Source organism: Myotis lucifugus, unplaced genomic scaffold (assembly GCF_000147115.1).
Source record: "Myotis lucifugus unplaced genomic scaffold, Myoluc2.0 scaffold_2115, whole genome shotgun sequence".
Taxonomy (NCBI): domain Eukaryota; kingdom Metazoa; phylum Chordata; class Mammalia; order Chiroptera; family Vespertilionidae; genus Myotis; species Myotis lucifugus.
Window position 1 is genome coordinate 1 of NW_005873163.1, and position 21,193 is coordinate 21,193.

Here is a 21,193-nt window from a genome sequence, read left to right on the forward strand (position 1 = left end):
CTTCTGCCTGGACCATTCTTTTTCTAAATAGGTAGGTACACTGGTAATTCTCCGCAAGGACGCTTTGCTCAGAAGTCACCTGAGGGCCTCCTCCCACTCCAATACTTATTTTAACTTTCATCCTAGTAACAACACGCCCACCTCTTGTAAATTCCCTTATTGTGTTTTTCCCCATTGCTACTTTCTAATTATTATGTTTTATTTTGTTTTGTTTTGTTTTGTTTTTTTTTTTTAAATATTTTATTGATATTTTACAGAGAGGAAGGGAGAGAGATAGAGAGTTAGAAACATCGCTGAGATTGAAACATCGATCAGCCGCCTCCTGCACATCTACTGGGGATGTGCCCGCAACCCAGGTACATGCCCTCAACCGGAATCGAACCTGGGACCTTTCAGTCTGCATGCCGAGGCTCTATCCACTGAGCCAAACCGGTTTCGGCTAATTATTATGTTTTAATAATTAATTAGTTCTAATTAATTATACTATGAAGGCAGATATATAATATGATATATTGTCTTCTCCCACTGGAAAGTAAGCTTCATGAAAGAAGCGCTTTTTTTGTCCATTTGACCTCTAATATATCTGAAGTGTCCAGAATGGAGCCCAGCATATAAGGGAATTCAGCAATATTTGACTACATTGACTGGAGAGATCAGGGAACACCTTAATAATGACATGTTGCTCTTTGAAGGCAGCTGAATTTGAGTCTGGCCTAAGAGGCTGACACCAATTTGGAAAGGATGTTAAGTAAGGTTGAGTTAAAGTGGGATGTTTCTATATATATTTAAGTCTTTGCTTGAAAATCTAAAATGACAGCAATGCTCTTTAATTACGCTGAACATGGTTTCTGTTTGCATACCTTCTTACAAATAACTAGGAAGATACTAGTGAGTCTATTTTCAATAAAGCATATTTAATGTGGCAAATCTGATTTGTGCAGGAAGTTAACAGTGTTGTGAAAAATTGTGAACATGATATTCTTAAAATGCCTCTTCATATGTTTATTAGAGTAGTTTCTTTATTTCTTTCATTCTTCTCTTACCTTGATTGCCTGTATAAAGATATAATTATGAGGCCCACCTTTCCTTAGCATTTAAGAAAACTTAGCACACAACTAAATAGTTTCCTGACACAGCAATTCTTAGAAGCAAAATTAAATATATTCACCATTTTTTGCTCTGTTTGATTCGGTCTCAAATCAGGTAATAAAATCTTGAGACATTCTTAGAACAAGACTGCAAATGTGACCACTTAAGTCAGGAAGAGCCCAGCCGATGTGGCTCAGTGATTGAGTGTCAACCTTTGAACCAGGAGGTCGTGGTTCGATTCCTGGTCACATGCCTGGGTTGTAGGCTCGATCCCCAGTGTGGGGTGTGCAGGAGGTAGGCCATTGGAGATTCTATCGATGATGTTTCTCTCTTTCTCTCCCTTCCTCTCTGAAATCAATAAAAATATAATTTTAAAGTCAGGAAGAAAATCTTTAATACTGTGTTTTTATATGGCAGTGGTATTGAAATATATATGTAACTATATTTTTAAATTTTTATTATATGGAGTTTTTGTTTAAGCTTAAGTACTTTTATTTTCTGTTTACAGTAGACTAAAAACAGGAAAACATTATGGAGGCAGATATAATCGCAGATCTTCGACGCAAGCTCAAAGAGGCTGAAGAAGAGCGACTAAAAGCTGCACAATATGGTTTACAACTGGTGGAGAGCCAAAATGAATTGCAGGCACAATTAGATAAATGTCGGAATGAAATGATGACCGTAACTGAGGTAGGACCCGACTCCTCTGTTTATAAGGGTATACTTAGCTATTGAAAATTTGTGCTGTCTAGCAATTATTGTAAATATTATTTTTATTCTTTTCTGAAGATTTTAGATCTAGTTCCCACCCACTCCCATCTCCAATAAAGAGGAATGAACTAAATGAATTCCTAATGTTCTTTCTGACCCAGGGTGTTCTGACTTTGGAAATTAAGTTATGATTGCTCTCTTCACCACATACTAGATTTTAGATTTTGTTTTGTCTGTACTGTTCGTAGGTGGCTTCGCTTGTTTCATAGCTTTGGATGACATCTAAATGCTCTATGACACTATACCAAGTCCTTAGTTCTCCACTAAAGTCTAGACTGTGTACTCAATTGCCTGCTAATGGGCATCTCAAACTTAATATAAACAGAAGAGTTGGCTTTTCTTGCAATTTTCTTTAACTTATTCAGTAAATGTAATAACATTCATCTAGTTGCCTGAGCCAGAAATGTAGTGGTTTTACTCAGTATTTTTTTCCCCTTTTTTCTCATATTTAATCCATTAGTAAGTTCCAGGAACTTGACTTACAAAACATTTCTTTATGCTATTGCCACTCTAGTCCAGACCACCATCCTCTCTCCCTAGGCTAGATTATTACACTAGCCTTCCAACCAGGTTGCCTGATTTTCTCATTTCTGTTCATAAGACTCATTCTTTACTTAGCAGCCAATTGGTCATTGAAGAATATACAAAAGATCATGTGACAGCCCCTCTACAAACATACACTGGCTTCCAATTATATTTACAACAGAATCTGAGCTCCTTACCTGCGTTTTGCAGATCACTGTGTGATCTAAGCCCTGCCAACCTTTGACCTTATCTCAGACTACTTTCCTTTGTTCTTAACTGTACTAGTCCTGCCTTATGGACTGTACACGAGCTGTTGGCTCCATCTGAGTTGTTGATACCCCCCTTGCATAGATTGAGTTCTTAACCTTCTGGTTTCTGTAAGATGTCACCTCAGTGGAGATGCCTTTCCCTGACTATATAGGTTGTCCCCCAAAATGCATACACACACTTTGAATAATTGTAAAGGCAGTGTTTATTAAAATACATTCTTTTAAAAATTGAGCTATGAGATGTTAAAATGTATATACCTGGTACATTTTTTGGGGACAACCTGTATATTGTAAAGCTTCCACCATTCACTCTGTTAATTCTCTGTAGTGCTAATTACCTCCAGAGTAAAAGCACCATGAAAGAGGACATTTTGTCTGTCTTGTTCACTGTTTTGTTTCCAGTGTTTGGCACATATTTATGAGAAAAGGAGTAAATCAGTTTTATTTAGTATATGCTCGGTAACATGTAAACTGATCTCAAATTTTAAACGTAGCAGGCAAAAATAACTAATAGCAACTCTTGTTTTTTAATTTTCTCTTTTTATTTAATCTAATTTTATTTCGTCTTACTAAAAAATACTTTTATTGATTTTTAGAGAGAGAGGAAGGGAGAGGGAGAGAGAAACATTGATGTGAGAATGAAACATTGATGGGCTGCCTCCTGCATGTCCCCTACCGGGGGTGGAACCTGCAACCCCAGCATGTGCCCTAATGGGGAATCAAACTGGCAACCTTTCCGTGCACAGGATGACACCCAACCAAATGGCCACACCAGCCGGAACTTTTAAATCTTATTTTTTAAAACTTGTTGAAGAAGTTTGAATTGATGGCCCTTTTATCTTTAAGCTTTCTTGTCAGTAAGCAAAAGTCCAATTAAGTACTCCTTTCATCTCAACACTGTATTAATTCAAAGAGTCATTTGTGAACATTCCTTAGAGAACTACATTCTAAAAAGTAAGGGCTGACTTAGTATTTTACTTTACCCTTAGTCCACTGTTTTTTCATTTTGTTCAGAGCCACAAGTAGAGCATATCATTATCAAACCAAGTAATCCTCACAAGGAAAACTTCAGTGGTATTAAAAATTTTTTTTTCCTAGCAGAGATTACTTAACACACTGATATGCCATGGTATACTTCTTACTTCCTTGACAAGGTTTCAAAGCAATTACCATATCCCTAGAATGTACTTGAATATAGTCTCAAAATACTCCTTAGGGAGATTTTAATTTTTTAAGATTGATTAGCTACATAGTTATTCCAGATTTAACATGTGGTTGTTGCTTAGAAAACAGCGAGTGTATAAAGCAGAAATGAAACAATTGAAGGTGAGAACTGCTTATATGTGATGGCTTGTTATTTTTATGCAATTGAATTGTAATTGAATCTGCTTTCAGAATTATGAGCAAGAAAAATATACTCCTCAGAGAGAAGTTGAGCTCAAGAGTCGAATGTTAGAAAGTTTGAGTTCTGAATGTGAAGCTATTAAACAAGATCAAAAAATACACCTGGAGAAATTAGAAGAACAACTGAGCAGAACCCATGGACAGGAAGTGAATGAACTAAAAAACAAGGTTTGGATATCTATGTATTTCAGAAGAAAAATGTTCCATGCTTATGCAGCAATCTGTAAACTTTAGGTGATGAAGATTTTTCTTAATACCATCTATGCAAAATAGCTGAGATCAAGAAGAGCTCTATGTTAATATGAGGCATGGGAACACTGAAACAAGAATTTACCTAAGGAATTTGTATAAATAACATTCTATTAGTTAAATACAATTATTTAATTTTTGTAACTAGATATTTGTTACAGAGTTTTGTTTTGTTTTTATATATTTTATTGATTTTTTACAGAGAGGAAGGGAGAGAGATAGAGAGTTAGAAACATCGATGAGAGAGAAACATCGACCAGCTGCCTCCTGCACATCTCCTAATAGGAGGCATGGGAACACTGTGAAACAAGAATTTACCTAAGGAATTTGTATAAATAACATTCTATTAGTTAAATACAATTATTTAATTTTTGTAACTAGATATTTGTTACAGAGTTTTGGTTTAGTGACCAGCATGAGCCGTTTTGCTTATAGTGAATAGTATGGCAGTCCTCTTCCAGAAAGACTAGTCCCCTAGTTTTCACTACAATTAGTGACACACTCTGTAATTCCACAACAGTTTCTTACAAATGTGTGTACATCAGAATTGATACTTTATAGTTTCTTTATTGAAGATAAACTAACATGATTCCGTTTTTTATAACAACTTCATAAGGGGGGTACCATTATTACCTCCATATAACAGTTGAGAAAACCATTGTTTAAGCCTACAGAGTAAGTGGGACATAATTACAGAGCTAGAAATTATCAGTCAAGATTTGAACTGAAGCTGATTCCCAAGCCTGTGTTGCTGCACTTAGTCTAACGGCATGTAATACTGGTTCCATTTCAAGCATAAATACAGAGTAAATGCTTGTTCAGCGAGTGTCCATTCCCTTTTGACACCCCATATACAGAGTGCCCTCAGGTTACTTGTAAAGAATCCAGAACTTTTATGATGGCTCCTCTTTGTATAGTCCATATTTTTCAAAATCCTCTCCAGTAAAACTTGTGTGACTTTTGTCCTGATTTCTCAGAAGTCTGTTTTCTAATTTTCAGTGTTTTGTGTGGCGTCTTTTAAGATTTTTCTCTATTTGTGTACTATCTATACTATTACTTAATTTCTCATTAAATTCCTTTTTAAATACTTTCTCATTTTAAAGTAATAATATCAGTAAAATGGCATGTTTTAACTGGTAATATTTTTTTCTAATATGCAACACAAGCATAACTATCAAAATATACTTTTGTGTAATGCTTAGAATCATCTCACATTCCACTCTGGCAAATAGTAATCCAGCTTGTCTGGAGTTAATCTTAGTTGAAACACCAATGACTGATAATGGTGCTTTTTCTCCCCACTCCTGAGTGTTGTTTTCATTTTAGCAGTATTTTTCATTATCTGCCCTAAACAAAAAAGTAATCTAGAAAATATTCAGAGATTGAGGCAAGGCCAATTATAGAGATGGCTTTTTGGTGGAGCAAATACTAAATCAGTCAAAAATATTTTCAGTCTTACTGAAGTTCTCAAATCACTTGCCATAAATGTGGAGCTTTATTTGTGATCTTTCATTTATTTCCCACATGTAACCTATCAACAAGTTCTAAGAGTTTGACTTACAAAACATCCATGTATACCACTGCAACTCTAGTTCAGGTCACCGTCATCTCTCTCCTAATTGCTATGCTACCCTGCGTCTTTCACTGCTGCTTATACCATTCATTCTTCACACAGCACCAGTGCTATCAGGAATCCAGACCTACCCTGATTACTTATATAGACTTATTTGTATGTTTATAAAACAAGGCATGTCACTATCTTAAAAGATGCCTAACCTTGGCCAAATATGAAGCCTCAACAGTCTCATCATGCAGTAAGTTTGAGTCAGTCAGTGATGTTTTTCAGAAAGGTGGCCATGTTTTCACATAAATCATTTAGTTGAAATTTTTATTTTACATTATGAAAGTAGAAAAGGGAAAACAAATCAAGCTAAGAGGCTGTGATTTTTTTAAATAGAAAATATATTTTAAAAATATATTCTAAGAATGTTGAAACCCTATTGACGATAATTCAATATAGATGATAATCATAACCCTGAACAATAAGTAAAAGCTTTTTATTAATAACAGGAACCCTTTAGTGAATGCTAGGCATGGTGCTATGTTTTATCTATGCAATCTCAGTTGAGAGTTGTGATGGTAGGTACAATCGTTTACCAGTGTTACATATGAGGAATGAAACTGACACAAGTTAAACCTAGACCTGACCCTAACACTTCACCCTTCTGCTCTAAATGTTCCCTGTAAAGCTATGTGTTCTTAGTCTTCCAAGATTTGGAACTATGTGACATTTTAGAAAGTTATTAAATAGTTCTGTTTAGGTCGATTATCTTCCAAAGTAGTTATCCTGCAGGTACAAGGACAATTTGTACTGCAGTTGTATGTTCTGATGATCTTCATTTATCTTTTGATTGAGATTGTTTTTGGTTTTTTATTCAACTTCAGGTAGAGAAACTAAAAGCGGAATTGGATGAAGCTAGGCTTAGTGAAAAGCAGCTGAAGCACAAAGTAGATCATCAGAAGGAACTCCTCTCTTGTAAATCAGAGGAAATTCGGGTAATGTCTGAACGTGTGCATGAAAGCATGTCTTCAGAGGTGCTGGCTCTTCAAATTGAACTGACAGAAATGGAAAGTATGAAGGTAATTTTTATGGCACATATGTTCTCAGGTTTTCTTCCCTTGCACATATTTTACATGTTTTTGTAATAATCCTTATGAGCTAGTTTTAAGGCTGAATTATTTTTTGGCCTTTTCTCTAACTAAAGAAGTGTTTACAGAGTTTTTAGGGAGATTAGTTCATGCATAATAAAGCTTTACATTAAGTGATTATGTAAGGCAGACTTTATCATTAGATTAATGAAACCTCTGGAAGAATTTAGAGACATTTACTCTGATCCTAGTTTGTATCATTTAAAAAAACCCCAATCTGAAATGTTGGTCCCGTGGAAGTTAAAATGCATATGAACGTAGTTTTTTCATTGCAGGCTAAGGATAATTAAAAATTAAAGCCTTAAATTCATAGGAAAGAAAGATAGTCTCTAGAGCCTTTTTTGTTCTCTGCTGAAAAATTTATTATTTCATTATGCACGTTATAAAACCTTTAACTAGTTCTTTAGTTTTAGGTGTGAATCATTGCTGATAGATCAACTGAGCGGCTGCTAAATAAAAGATTATTCAAGAGTTTCCTCTTTTTCAATTCCTATTGAATAGACCACCCTCAAGGAAGAAGTGAATGAACTGCAGTACAAACTAGAACAACTAGAACTTCTTAATTCTAATCTAATGCGCCAGGTCGACCGGCTTACAAAAGAAAAAGAGGAGCGAGAGAAAGAAGCGGTTTCTTATTATAATGCCTTAGAGGTATTATGATTGCAGTAACATCGCTTCCAATTCATAATAAGTTGTTTTCTTGCTAGTCTAATCTCTATTAGGTAAGTTGTTTTCTTTTTAATTTAGAAAGCTCGTGTAGCAAATCAAGATCTTCAAGTGCAATTAGACCAAGCACTCCAGCAAGCTCTGGACCCCAGTAGTAAAGGCAACTCTTTGTTTGCAGAGGTACTTACAAACATTCCATTGATTAAATTGGCATTTCACTTAATACAAGCATAATTACACATGTTAATATTTTCTAGGTGGAAGATCGAAGGGCAGCAATGGAACGAAGGTTTATCAGTATGAAAGTCAAGTATCAGTCACTAATGAAGCAAAATGCATTTAATAGAGAACAGATGCAAAGAATGAAGGTATGGAATTATCACCATCAAAGGTTTATTAAACCTTTTTTGTATCAGCTTTACATGTACAGATACATCAAAGAAAGCATCTTTTCCTTCAATGAGTGTACTTACAAAGTTATTTTTAGAACTGCATGATTTTAGAAAATCAGTATTTTTAAATTGAGCAAAAGATCCATTTATATTTTTAAAAATCCTATAGTAAAGACTTAGTTGTATATTTAGTACCCATTGGTTGTTTGATTTTGTAATAGTTACTCACTAGTCTTACCAGAGAGGTATAAATCTTTCTTTGTGGAGTGAAAAAGGAAGACTTACATGATTTTATTTCTTGCTGTTGGTTTGGTGTCTTTTTTCACATAGTCCTGAGATTTCTGCTTCAACTAAAAGTAGTTCTCTCATCCTTTAGTTCTCCCCCAAAAGCTTATATATAGGGTAAAATTTGAATTGCCTTTCCTTACAATTCCTCAAGTCAAGCATATAGGCCCTTTTAAATTTAAGGGTTTGTTAGTCATCATATTAGGCAAATAAGTGGTAACAGGAAAACATGTAGAAGTTGGAAAGATTTCAGTATTATACCAGCCTTAGAGTCCTGATCCCTGATCTGTATGTCTAACTGGGCTAAGATAGTAATTCAAAGACTGGAAGGTTTCCTGCCTTTTGTTTAGGATAATAAGATCTACCAAAGAAATAGGAAACCTTGATTAAACCTTGGTGTTTGAAAAACTTGGGATTGAATCCTCATTCTGTCACTTGCTAGCTGTGTGACCTTGGTCAAGTATTTTTACTTTTCAGAGCATCAGTAATCTGATCTGTAAATAGAGATAATAGAATCTGCCTCCTAGAATTGTCCTGGAGTTAAATGAAAGCATAGAAAAATTCTTACATGGGGCTTGGCAAATAAGGAAGTGCTACTTAATAAACAACAGCTTTGGCTTTTATTTCTAAGACTTTTGACTCTGCTGCCTGGTTTATTGAGGCTCTCCACTTTCTGGAAATGATTTCTTTGTAAATTTTCTCACATTTGCTCTTTGTTTTTCTTTCAATATTTGTTGAGCTCCTACTGTTAACCACCCAACATTCCAATGAAATCCCAAATTATCTTGAGATTGTAGATCTTCTTCTTTATTTTATTTTTTTTTAAACATATTTTATTGATTTTTTACAGAGAGGAAGGGAGAAGGAGAGGGATAGAGAGTTAGAAACATCAATGAGAGAGAAACATCGATTCAGCTGCTTCCTGCACACTCCGTACTGGGGATGTGCCTGCAACCAAGGTACATGCCCTTAACCGGAATCGAACCTGGGACCCTTCAGTCCGCAGGCCGACGCTCTATCCACTGAGCCAAACCGGTCAGGGCAATTGTAGATCTTCTTAGGCTAAGTGCATCTAGCCTCCAGTCTGAAGCAGGAACAAAAAGTGGATTCTTTAAAATGTTAGAAGTCATCTTTTTCTCTTCCGTGTAACTATTCCTGCTCCCTCATATCATTGCTTACTTTACTCAAAATTGTATTTAAACTAATTGGCACTTTTCAGAACTTCAGAAATATATGGAGGGAGAAAGAAATGTTAGGTATAGATTTTAGCTAATTTCCTTTCAATTGCTATGCAACTCTAGGTTTACATGAGGTCATAATTAGATAAGTTAATTCTGCTCTTAAAAAATAAATTGATATTTATATTGAATATCTCCTTTATATTCTTAGATTGCCTTTTACCCTTTGCTTTCCATCCTTGTGCTTTCTGAATCTCACATTTATGAATGTAAGTAGGTTAATAATTTCTCCCACTTAATATGATTGAAGTTAATTAAAATTTTTGAGAAACCCCATGAGACCCTAATGAGAGTGCAGCCTTTGTCCAGACTATTTACCAGTTAAGTGATGTGCTTACAGAACACACTATGCAGTTCAATTATGTCTCACAGAAGTACAAATAATTGTTACAGACTTTGGATATCATTCATAAGTAGTCAAAGTAACTAAATCTACTGGTGTAAAAGTTTCCAAGTTATTAGATCATTAGACTAGAAATAGCTAATTAGTTTAATTTCCAAAATGAATTCAAAGTAATATAGTACAAAATCTGAATTATACAAAAAATATAGTTATCAGAATCTTCCTCTCCCTCACTCAGTTTTATGGGGGGGGCGGTAATTTTTTTCCAGTTACAAATCGCCACATTGTTACAAATGAAAGGGTCTCAAACTGAATTTGAGCAACAGGAACGGTTGTTTGCCATGTTGGAGCAGAAGAATGGTGAAATTAAACATCTCCTAAGTGAAATTAGAAATCTGGAGAAATTTAAGGTACGTGTAACACCTTTTAAAAATGCAGCTAAATTTTGGGTTGAATATCTTAATACTTCTTTTTTACTTGAATAGGTTTCTTTGTTATATAATTAACATATAGTTTCAGTTGAGATTGACCAATATTTTTTTCCTTCTAGTTTCTTTTTGCTTTTCACTGGTTTTGACTGTTTCTTCTTTTAGTAGAGTCAGAGTAAACTAACCTTCCTCATACTTGTTATTATGTGAGTTGTAACTTAAAGTGCCCATATCTTAGTGTGTAATTCAGTGGGTTTTAACATGTCTCTTTTATTTATCAGCGTTAGAGTACAAATAGTCTTGAGCTTCAGAGAAATGGAATCGTTCATTATATCTCTCTTGTTCAACTCAACGTTCTGTCAGTGAGATTTGTTCCTCATGTTACATGTTATCAGTAATTATTTTTCATTGCTGTCCAGCTCCATTTTTTAAAATGTTTTTATTGATTTTAAAGAAAGAAAGGGAGAGGAATAGAGAGATAGAAACATCCACAGGCTGACTCCTGTATGCCCCCTACTTGGAGATCGAGCCCACAACCTGGGAATGTGCCCTGCCCAGGAATCAAACCAGAGACCTCTTAGTGCCTGGGTACATGCTCAACCACTGAGCACACTGGGCCAGCTCAGTATTTTCTTGGCTACTCTTGCATGATTGTTTTTCTCTTTGAACATCATATGTAACTTCAAAAAAACTTTGTTGGTATTTTTTATTAGAATTACATTAAATATAAATTAACTGTGAGAGTATAAATATCTTTTCACTAACTGAATAACTAAATAAAGTTTATAAGTGACAGATTTTAAAAATGTTAACCTCTTGAGCATTTTAAATTGTAGCCAGTAGTGTATTATGAAATTTTAAGTGTATGTAACCTTTTTATTTACTCTTATAAGAACTGTTGATCACAATTTTGGTTAAATTTGCAGTATATCAATTGTCAGGTTTATGTGGGCCACCAGCAGGCTTAGCACTATACTTTCAAAATTATGGCTTTAACCAGGAGGTTTTAGCCTGCAATTTTTAAAATTGTTCACAAGTTTTTAAGCAGTATATTATATATTTTTACCCTAGAGAAATCTTGCAGGGTTTCCATCAGAATCTCAGAAGAGCGGGCACCAAAAATAACTTTAAGGATCTCCACTCTTTCAAATTTTTCTAATTTATGGCTTTGTCATAAAATCGAGAATTAAACTCAGAAGTATTAATTTCTTCCATTTTAAAAGGAGAGGGAAATCAGAGGATGCAGGTATGGTTAGGAGCCTAGGCTTTGGAGACAGATCTGGGTTCAGATTCTTCTAGGTTTACTTGCCTGTGGCATCTTAAACTAGTTCTCTTATGTGTATGAGAGGGATGTTCATTCTTGCATCTAGTTCAGAAGGTAAGTGAGTTGAATGGATAGTGCTTGTTAGCACAGTGCCTGCTATGCGATAAGCATTCAATAAATGGTAGCTGATATTATTAATAAACATTTTGCTAACCTAATTTGTTATTTATTTTAATTAATAAGAATTGTTGCTTTATTTAGAGTTTATATGAAAGTATGGAATCTAAGCCTTCAGAGAACTCTGGTACTCTGAAAGATACTACCTATTACATGGATTTACTTCAGATAAAGCTTGACAACTCAAAGTAAGTGTTGGTTGGATAGAAAGATGGAGACTCTTACTTGTTTATAATAAGTAGAATTAGTGACTACATATTTTTGTTTTAATATTGCCAAAAAAAAAATCCAAAAAGGGAAGGTAACAAAAATATCTCTGGGCATTAAGCAAGATTTAGTCAAGATTTAATTAGTGCTGATTATTGAAGAAAAAATACCTTTAATGAATAATTAAATATTTTTATTTCTTTGTGTTTAGCTTTTTAGATTGGTAAGTGAAAATAAAGTTAACGTAGAAAATGTTCTTATAATCTAAATTTTTCAAGAATGAATATCATATAATTTTAAAGGAATTTATTCACACATGAATAAATGTGAAAAGAACATTTCCCCCCTTTGTTCATTTTCTTTAGAGAAAGCATGAGGTTTTTATTTTATTTAAAAGTGCCATTGTTAAAGCTTAAAATATATTTTTTGACTAAGTTCTAATATATAATAAAAGATTTGCACTAACATCTACACTTGTTTATATTATGTTATTTTAATATTCCTTGGTTCCCCTTTTTTATTGATATAGCAAAGAAAATGAAAGCACTAAAGGGGAATTGTCCATACAACAAATGAATGCATTATTTGAGAGCCAGCGGGCTCTGGATATTGAGCGAAAACTTTTTGCCAATGAAAGATGCCTCCAGTTTTCCCAAAGTGAAAATATGAAACTGAGAGCTAAAATAGATGAGTTAAAACTAAAGTATGAACCTGAAGGTATGTATAGCTTATAAATTTTGTCTTTTAATCATGAGAAGCTCTACAGTTCATTTTTATACAAATCCCATTACAAACGAATTGTATTTATAGTAAAACAGGCACTGCTACAAAATGTGTAGGAAAATTCAAAGAGAACTGGGTACTAAGTATGCATGAATATAATAGCTATTTTGGGATATCTGTATAGGAGAACCTTAACATTTGAGAGTTTTTCACTTAAGATTACAGCATCTCATGTAATGCCAAAGAGTTCCATTTTGTTGAGGCAACTGATGTTTGGGAGCTATGTTAGTTGATGCTGTTTATAGAAAACCTAAAATGAAGGAGACTTAAATAAGATAGGTAGTTATTCTTTCCCCTCATCAAAGTCTGGAGGAGGCATTCCAGTACTGGCCAGAGTCATACATCTTGAGCACAATTTAGTCATGGCCTCATCTGCCTACAAGTAAAGCTGAGAAATGCAGTCTTTTTCTCAGGGTCCATGTTCCCATGGATGGAATCTTGGAGAGTCTGTTATTAAGGAAGAATAGTAGAACCAAATATTAGAATGCAGCTAGTGAGTATAATCACTCAGAAAAGACCTATTTTATACACTTAAAGAGAGTGATTTTACTATACCTAAATCCTATATAATAAAATCCTAATATGCTAAGGGTCTGGTCGACTGGTTGGCTGTTCAGCCAATCAAAGTACAATATGCTAATAATATGCTAAGGCCTCTCAACGGCTCGCTATAGCATGCACTGACCACCAGGGGCAGATGCTTCGACTGGTAGGTTAGCTTGCTGCTGGGGTCCGGCCAATTGGGACTGAGCGAGATGGGCTGGGCACGCCCTGGAGCCCTCCCGCGGTCCCTCCCCTGCTGGCCAACCTCCTGTGTCCCTCCCCGGCCCCAGTCATGTACCGATGGGGTCCCTCGGCCTGGCCTGTGCCCTCTCGCAATCTGGGACCCCTCGGGGGATGTTGGAGAGACGGTTCGGCCCGATCCTGCAGGTCAGTCCGAGGGACCCCACTGGTGCACGAATTTGTGCACTGGGCCTCTAGTCCTACATAATAAAAGGCTAATATGCAAATAGACTGAACAGTGGAACAACCCCAACAACCAGTCGCTATGACGTGCGCTGACCACCAGGGGGCATGTGCAGAACATGGCGGGCGTAGACCATTGGGGGATAGTGGAGCAGGTGAGTGGAGGCACCAGACCAGACAAGGGCAGGGTGCTGGTCTCTGTCATCGAGGTTACTGAAAATTCTTTGCTTCCGCGTGCCACAGTCCCACCCGGTGCTGGCACCCGCTGCCGGCGCTGGCCCCACTCCCACCTGCTGCTGGCACTGGAGCCACCATTTGCGTCCACTGCCCATGCCTGGCGCTGGTCCCGATCACTCAGTGCCATCAGTGGGTGTGAGTGGCGGCTGCTGGCCCTGATCGCCCTTGAGGGCTTCTCCACCTGCCCCTGCTCCTGAGGGGTAATTGGAGCGGCAGCTGCTGCTCAGTCCCCTGACGGCGCCAGCCCCACTCTCACAGCTGCTGGCGCTGGCCCCAATCGCTCTGCGCCGTCAGCGGGTGTGAGCGGTGGCAGCGGGAGCGGGGCTGCCAGCAGATGGGACCAGGACTGGGCGGGGGCGTGGAGGATGGGCCAAGACCCGCCCCTGTGCCTACCGCAGCCTCGCAGCCCACAGTTCCTTTCAAGCTGCATGAATTCGTCACTGGGCTGCTAGTTAAGATATAAAAGGCCAAAAGTAAATAAGTCTAAGAATGTGATGGTTCTTGTACAAAAAAAAAGTGTTATTACTTGTTTTAGGTTATAGATTTTTCAGCAGTTTTTGTGTCTACACTGTTCATATGCCTAACATTCTATTTTCATTACTGTTTCAATGACTGGAGTTATTCTCAAGAATAATGGGAAAGCTGTCAGCAGTAGTAAGGTGTTTTTAGTTAAAAAGGCTTCTTTTTACCTAATTCTCATAGGCTCTCCTGATTAAGAATTAATCCATTTTCAATTTCAAAGGTTGCTGAATTGAATGAACATAGCATAGAGACTTGAGGCAGTATAGTGAACCTAGGTGATGTGGATTTTAAAGGAGCAGTGGAAGAAAAAGGGAAAATAATCCTATATAATAAAAAGCTAATACGCAAGTGGTCATCACATCCTCATGCCCTCGCGCCCTCGTGCCAGAACTACTTAGCCACTCAACACTGGGGAGAGAGAAATGGGAACCAACCAGGCACAAATGAGCTCGCAAGAGAGGAATGGGGACCAGCAAGGGTGCAGCCCGGGAGAGGGACAAGCCACACACCCCATGGTCCCAGGTGCCTGCGACTGCAGCCCAGTTAAAGCCGCCCGCCCACAGTCCCCTGCAGCTGTGGCCGGCCCAGGTGAAGCCAGCCCGGGTCCTGGGTGCCTGTGGCCGGCCAGAGGGAGGGTTGCTCGGGTCCTGGATGCCAGCGACCGGCTGGAGGAGGGAATCCTGGGTCCCAGGTGCAGGACAAGGCAGAGGCATTTAGGGGTGATCAGGCCGATAGGGGAGCAGTTAGGGGTGATCAGGCAGGCATGCAGGCAGGCGAGCGGTTATGAGCCAGTGGTCCCAGATTGCGAGAGGCAGTTGTACATCCGCCAAGAGGTCCTGGAGTGGAGAGGTTGCAGGCTGGGCTGAGGAACCCCTCCTCCCCGCCTCCCTGCATGAATTTTGTGCACCAGGCCTCTAGTGATTCTATAATGTCCATATAGAGCAGGAACACCACCCACACTAGACCATGGTTTCTCCAACTTCACTAAAAGTTTTATTTTGAAAATTTAAGACATGTTGGTATGAGGACAGGGAAGACGTATTAGAGCATTTAATTCAGTGACTGGATGTGGAGCCGCATAGGGAATGGAGTGGTGTTAATGTTAAGCAGTGGAGCTAGAAGGCCATTGTAGTAGTCTGCAGTGAGATCTAATAATATGGTTTGAACAAGGGAGGTATCCATTGTAGAAGAACTCAGGTTTTGAATATATTTTGTAGGGGAGGCTAATAGGCACAAGTTATCATATTCAGAGAATCTGACCTGTTTTTGTGTTTTGTTTTCACTTCATCCTTACAAAACCCAATATTGAATCAAGTGGGTACTTTTAATTCCCATTTTAAAGATAAAGAAAATCTCAGAGAGGTTAAATACTCCCCAAGGTCATCCAGCTGCAGAGTGCTTGTGTACTAGGATTTTGACCTGGATTCCTTGACTCTTAGCCTCGGGATGCTTCCTCATCTTCACACTATGATCTTATGAAGCCCCAAGCAACTTTTATCACAACACCAGAAAAGAACATTGAAGTGTTCATTCCTAGAGGCAGATATATTGAGTTCCCAAAGAAAGTGACAGGCAGGCAGATGACCTTAAAAGACAAAATTAATGGAGTCCATGACAAAGAAAGATAAAAGTAACAAAATATTTACTAAGGCAATGAGTGGGTTTTAAAAGAATGGGGGAAGGAAAACTGTATAACTAGTTCTACCTCTTTATGTGGATTGTGTCCTTGATTTATTAACTGGATATATTTTTAATGATTTTATTCTCAGAGAAAATTGAGGTGCCTGTACTCAAAAAGAGGCGTGAGGTACTGCCTGTGGATATAACCACCCCTAACAATGTATGTTCTAACGATGCTGTTGGGGAAGAAGTTTCTAGATCACCATCTCAGAAAGAGGAGGCACAGTCCTGTCCTAGCAACTTAAAAGATAACAACTTACAGTTAGAAAAGACAGTTGCTGTAAACATACCAGGAATTACTCTCTCTCCTCACAAAAACCTGACTGTGAACATTCAGCCAACGAAGGAAAAGAAATGTGTGAAACTTGTAGAAGTTCCAGCCATGAGTGAAAGAAGTGGAAACTCCCCTGGAAACTCCCCTGACTCTCGCAGGTCAGTGTCCTCTCTTATTCAAGGCATCCAGCACTTCTCTCCATCTCTTCCCTATGACTGCATGAACTGTACTGTTTCTTCATCTGTTTTCTTAGTGTTACATGCAGTATAATTTCTTCTCTATGCTTTCAACATTTTTAAAATTTTAAGAAAGACTAAATGATTGAAAGGGGGAAAGGACTTCTGAATAAGGAAATTATGTTTTAAAGTTACACTTTTCTGTTTCATGAAACAATGATCACAGTTTAATACCTCTGAACATTTTGTTGGTTTGGATAAGTGTACAGTTATTGTTTTCCTGGTTCAATAGGAACCAGGCCAGCCAGGTGTTGCTCAGTGGTTGAGCATTAACTTACAAACCAGGAGGTCTTGGTTCAATTCCCGGTCACAGCACATGCCCGAGTTGCTGGCTCCATCCCCAGTAGAGAGGCATGCAGGAGGCTGCTGCTCAATGATTCTCTCTCAACATTGATGTTTCTATATCTCTCTCCCTCTCCCTTCCTCTCTGAAATCAATAAAAATCCTATATAATCAAAGGCTAATCTGCAAATTGTCCCCTGGGGAGTTTAACCAATCAGGAGTTCAACTGCTCACTATGACATGCGCTGACCACCAGGGGGCGGCAGCCAGCAGCCAGGGGATGGAAGGCCCTGATCGGCCCTGATCACCGGCCTGGCCTAGGGACCCTACCCTTGCATGAATTTCGTGCACCGGGCCTCTAGTATATTAAAAGAAAAGAAAAAAAAGAGTGGTGATTAAAGAAAAATCAACTTACCTCCTAAAATGTCTTTCTAATGGTCTAAGAAATTTTAGCCTTTTGGAAAACTTCGATAAAATTTTTAATTGATTTTTTAAATGATTTATCCTAAGCCTTTAAGTATGGGCTTTGATACCTGTTTTGACATTTTTAAATATCAAAGGTAAGTTCATTTTTTTTAAAAAAAAATATGTTTTTATTGATTTCATAGAGGAATGGAGAGAGAGAGAGAGATAGAAACGTCAATGATGAGAGAGAATCATTGATCAGCTGCCTCCTACATGCCCCATACTGGGGATCAAGCCTGCAACTCAGGCATGTACCCTTGTCTGGAATCAAACCTGAGACTCTTCAGTCTGTAGGCCTACACTCTATCCATTGAGCCAAACCGGCCAGGGCAAAAGTAAGTTCATTTTTGTTTTATATCAAAACTTCAAAGCTTCTAGTTTCTGAATATTTGAATTTTTACAAAAATAGAAAATGTCTAGACATGTATAACTTTAGAAACTCATGTTTTAAGAGCCTTAGCCTTAAAAAAAAATTAAAGTAATAGAGGTCAAAAGGTAAGAACGAAAGTGGAAGAGAAATACCTCGTCATTGTTTATTTTTTCTTAAATAATTATTCTGCTAGTTGAAACTCAATTTGATTTCTTTTATGAGACAAATACACATCTATTTATGCAGCCCAGGATCTCATGTTATTTTTACTTATGCATTTTGCTTTTTAAATATTACTAGAGGCCCGGTGCACAAAAATTTGTGCACTCGGGGGGCAGGGAGGATCCCTCAGCCTGGCCTGTGCCCTCTCGCAGTCTGGGACCCCTCAGGGGATGACCACCTACTGTCTTAGGCCCACTCCCCGGGGGATTGGCCTAAGATGGCAATCAGACATCCCTCTTGCTGCCCGGCAGCCCGCGAGGGATGTCGACTTGCCAGCGGGGAGCAGGCCTAAACAGCAGTCGGACATCCTTAGCACTGCTGAGGAGGCAGGAGAGGCTCCCACCACCACCGCTGTACTGGCAGCCATCAGCTTGGCTTGTGGCTGAGCAGAGCTCCTCCCATGTGAGAGTACCCTGATCACCAGAGGGCAGCTCCTGCATTGAGCGTCTGCCCCCTGGTAGTGACCAGTCATTCCCAATCCTTCTGCTGTTAGGGTCAGTTTGCATATTACCCTTTTACTATATAGGATAGAGACCTGGTGCATGGGTGTGGGCCGGCTGGTTTGCCCTGAAGGGTGTCCCGGATCAGGGTGGGGGTCCCCACTGGGGTGACTGGCCAGCCTGGATGAGGGGATGATGGCTGTTTGCAGCTGGTCACACCCCCTTCATGGTGGGGGTCCCCACTGGGGTGCCTGGCCAGTCTGGGTGAGGGGCTGAGGGCCGTTTTCAGGCTGGCGGGTGACTGAAGCTCCCAACCTCTCCTTTTTTTCTTTTTTTTTTTATTCTGGGATTTATTTACGTTCTATGGCTGTCACTGGAGCTGAGAGCCTCTCCTTTTTTTCTTTTTTTTTTTATTCTGGGATTTATTTACGTTCTATGGCTGTCACTGGAGCTGAGAGCCAGCTTTAGCTCTGAGGCTCGGCTCCAGCTTGAGGCCTCGGCTGCTGAAAGCAGGTATCTGGGTTTGTTTGGCTTCTATAATTGAAACACTGTTGCAACTCCAGCTCTGAGGCCCGGCTGGCTGAAAGCAGGTTTCTGGGGTTTGTTTAGCTTCTATAATTGCAACATTGTTTCTTAGAGTGCAGCTCAGAGGCCGGCAGCGGCAGGCGGGGAACCTTGGCTTCCTCTATCACTGGAGCAAGCAAGCCTCCTGTTGGCTTCAGCTGCCTGGCTGCTGGCCGCCATCTTGGTTGGCAGTTAATTTGCATATCGCCCTGATTAGCCAATGGGAAGCATGTCGGAGGTACAGTTAATTATCATGTTTGTCTATTATTAGATAGGAGGATGTTAGCATTAGACTAGTGCTGCAGCATTTGAAACCTTTTCACTGGGCATGCTTCTTATGATAGGCACCCTCATTATATTTTAGTTTTAATTTAGGCTTTGCCATGACTTTTTATCAACCTTAAAGATATTTCTTTAGACATTTAAAAAAGGCAGTCTATTGACATAAAAAGATTCTTTTAGAGACTCAGTGACTTAGTTTTCGTAATGGTATTAGAGTCAACTAAAATGTTTTTCCTTATATAAATAGAAAAATCACCATATCTTATTAGAGGCCCATTATACTAGAGAATTCTCCCTTCTTTCTTTTTCTTTTTCTTTCTTTTATTTATTTATTTATTTTTAAAATATATTTTATTGATTTTTTACAGAGAGGAATTTTTACAGAGAGGAAGGGAGAGGGATAGAGAGCCAGAAACATCGATGAGAGAGAAACATCGACCAGCTGCCTCCTGCACATCCCCTACTGGGGATGTGCCCGCAACCCAGGTACATGCCCTTGACCGGAATCGAACCCGGGACCCTTCAGTCCGCAGACCGACGCTCCATCTACTGAGCCAAACCGGTTTCGGCTTCTTTCTTTTTCTTAACCACACTTGAATTCAGAGTGGGTGCTTTAATGCCTGTAGGTTAGCTGCTGAATCAAAGCTTCAAACAGAAGTTAAGGAAGAAAAAGAAACTGCAAGAAAATTGGAAAAGAAAACTTGTAAGAAATCACACCCTGTTCTATACGTGTCCTGTAAATCAACTCCAGAAACTCAGTGCGCTCAGCAGTAAAGACTAATCTTTAAGAAGAGTAAAGTTAAGACTTGCCCAAAAGGTTGCTTTGGAGGTTGTCTTCAAATTAAGATTGTCTTCATCTGAAGTATACCACCTTGTTGGTTACTTCTTTCTACTCACTGTGCCAGGACCTGGCATCTTCATACTGTTTTGACCAAATGTTCTAAATTTGGTTGTGATTCTAAGCAGGAGATTTCTTTAAGTGATGGTCCTTCATGGAGCTTCTGTGTGAATAAACTATTAAATGAAGGATGGTGTTGTTATAAATCTATTTGTTGCATTGGATTTGTTATATGGATTTATTATATGGATCTATTTGTTATATGGATTTTTAAGTGATATTAACACATACCATCAGAGCCATATATTATATTGTAACTGGATTTTGTCAGTGTTTAAAGTACCTATGTTCATCTTTGTATTTTTGACTCTAAACTTTCTAAATAAAAATTTTTTTCCCTTTAAATGATTATAGACTGGTCTATGACTTAATTTCATATATACTATAGGTGGGTGTATTACTCTGTATCAGTGATTTTCAACCTTTTTCATCTCATGACACACATAGACTAATTATTAAAATTCTGTGGCACACCAAAAAATATATTTTTTGCTGATCTAACAAAAAGAGGGGAGTATAATTTTGATTCATTCACATCAGATAGCTATTGTTGTGTTGACTGTGGTCATTTATTTATTTGACAATCTAAGAGAAAAGAGGTCAGAGCCCCTGACTAAGTAGTCAGGTATTGCATGTTTTATAAAGTCTTGCAGCGCACCAGAGTATCTGCTATGGCACACCGATTGAAAATTGCTGGTCTATACTATATAGAAAGAGGCAGAGAGATTTATTTTAAGGAATTGGCTTACGTGCATATGGAGGCTGGCAAGTCTAAAAGCAGCAGTTCAAAAGGTGTCAGGGTGGAGACACACAGAAGAGCCAATGTCACAGTTTAAGTTTGAAAACTGCTACAGAATTCTACAGTGGGGGAGGTCAGTCTTTGTTCTATCTAGGGTTTCAGCTAATCACCTGCATAGGCTCACCCATGTTATGAAGGGAAATCTGCTTTACTCAAA

General features: G+C 38.3%; 1 protein-coding gene across 3 annotated transcripts; it reads left to right on the forward strand.

Annotated features, from left to right (window-relative positions):
* Positions 1-307: 307 nt before the first annotated feature.
* On the forward strand, positions 308-20,166 carry SPDL1 (spindle apparatus coiled-coil protein 1). Of its 3 annotated transcripts, none has more exons than XM_023748941.1 (12): positions 308-356; positions 1,598-1,779; positions 4,050-4,226; positions 6,753-6,947; positions 7,518-7,667; positions 7,764-7,862; positions 7,940-8,050; positions 10,210-10,350; positions 11,894-11,997; positions 12,546-12,733; positions 16,294-16,636; positions 19,936-20,166. In XM_023748941.1, the coding sequence occupies exons 2-12, from the start codon at positions 1,621-1,623 to the stop codon at positions 20,111-20,113; spliced, it is 1,845 nt and encodes a 614-aa protein (XP_023604709.1). In that variant the 5' UTR covers positions 308-356; positions 1,598-1,620; the 3' UTR covers positions 20,114-20,166. The 3 variants fall into 3 exon arrangements, with proteins under 3 accessions (XP_023604709.1, XP_006108397.1, XP_023604710.1); XM_006108335.3 differs by having other exon boundaries at positions 19,966-20,113; XM_023748942.1 differs by lacking the exon at positions 19,936-20,166 and adding an exon at positions 19,724-19,797.
* The last annotated feature ends 1,027 nt before the right edge of the window (positions 20,167-21,193 follow it).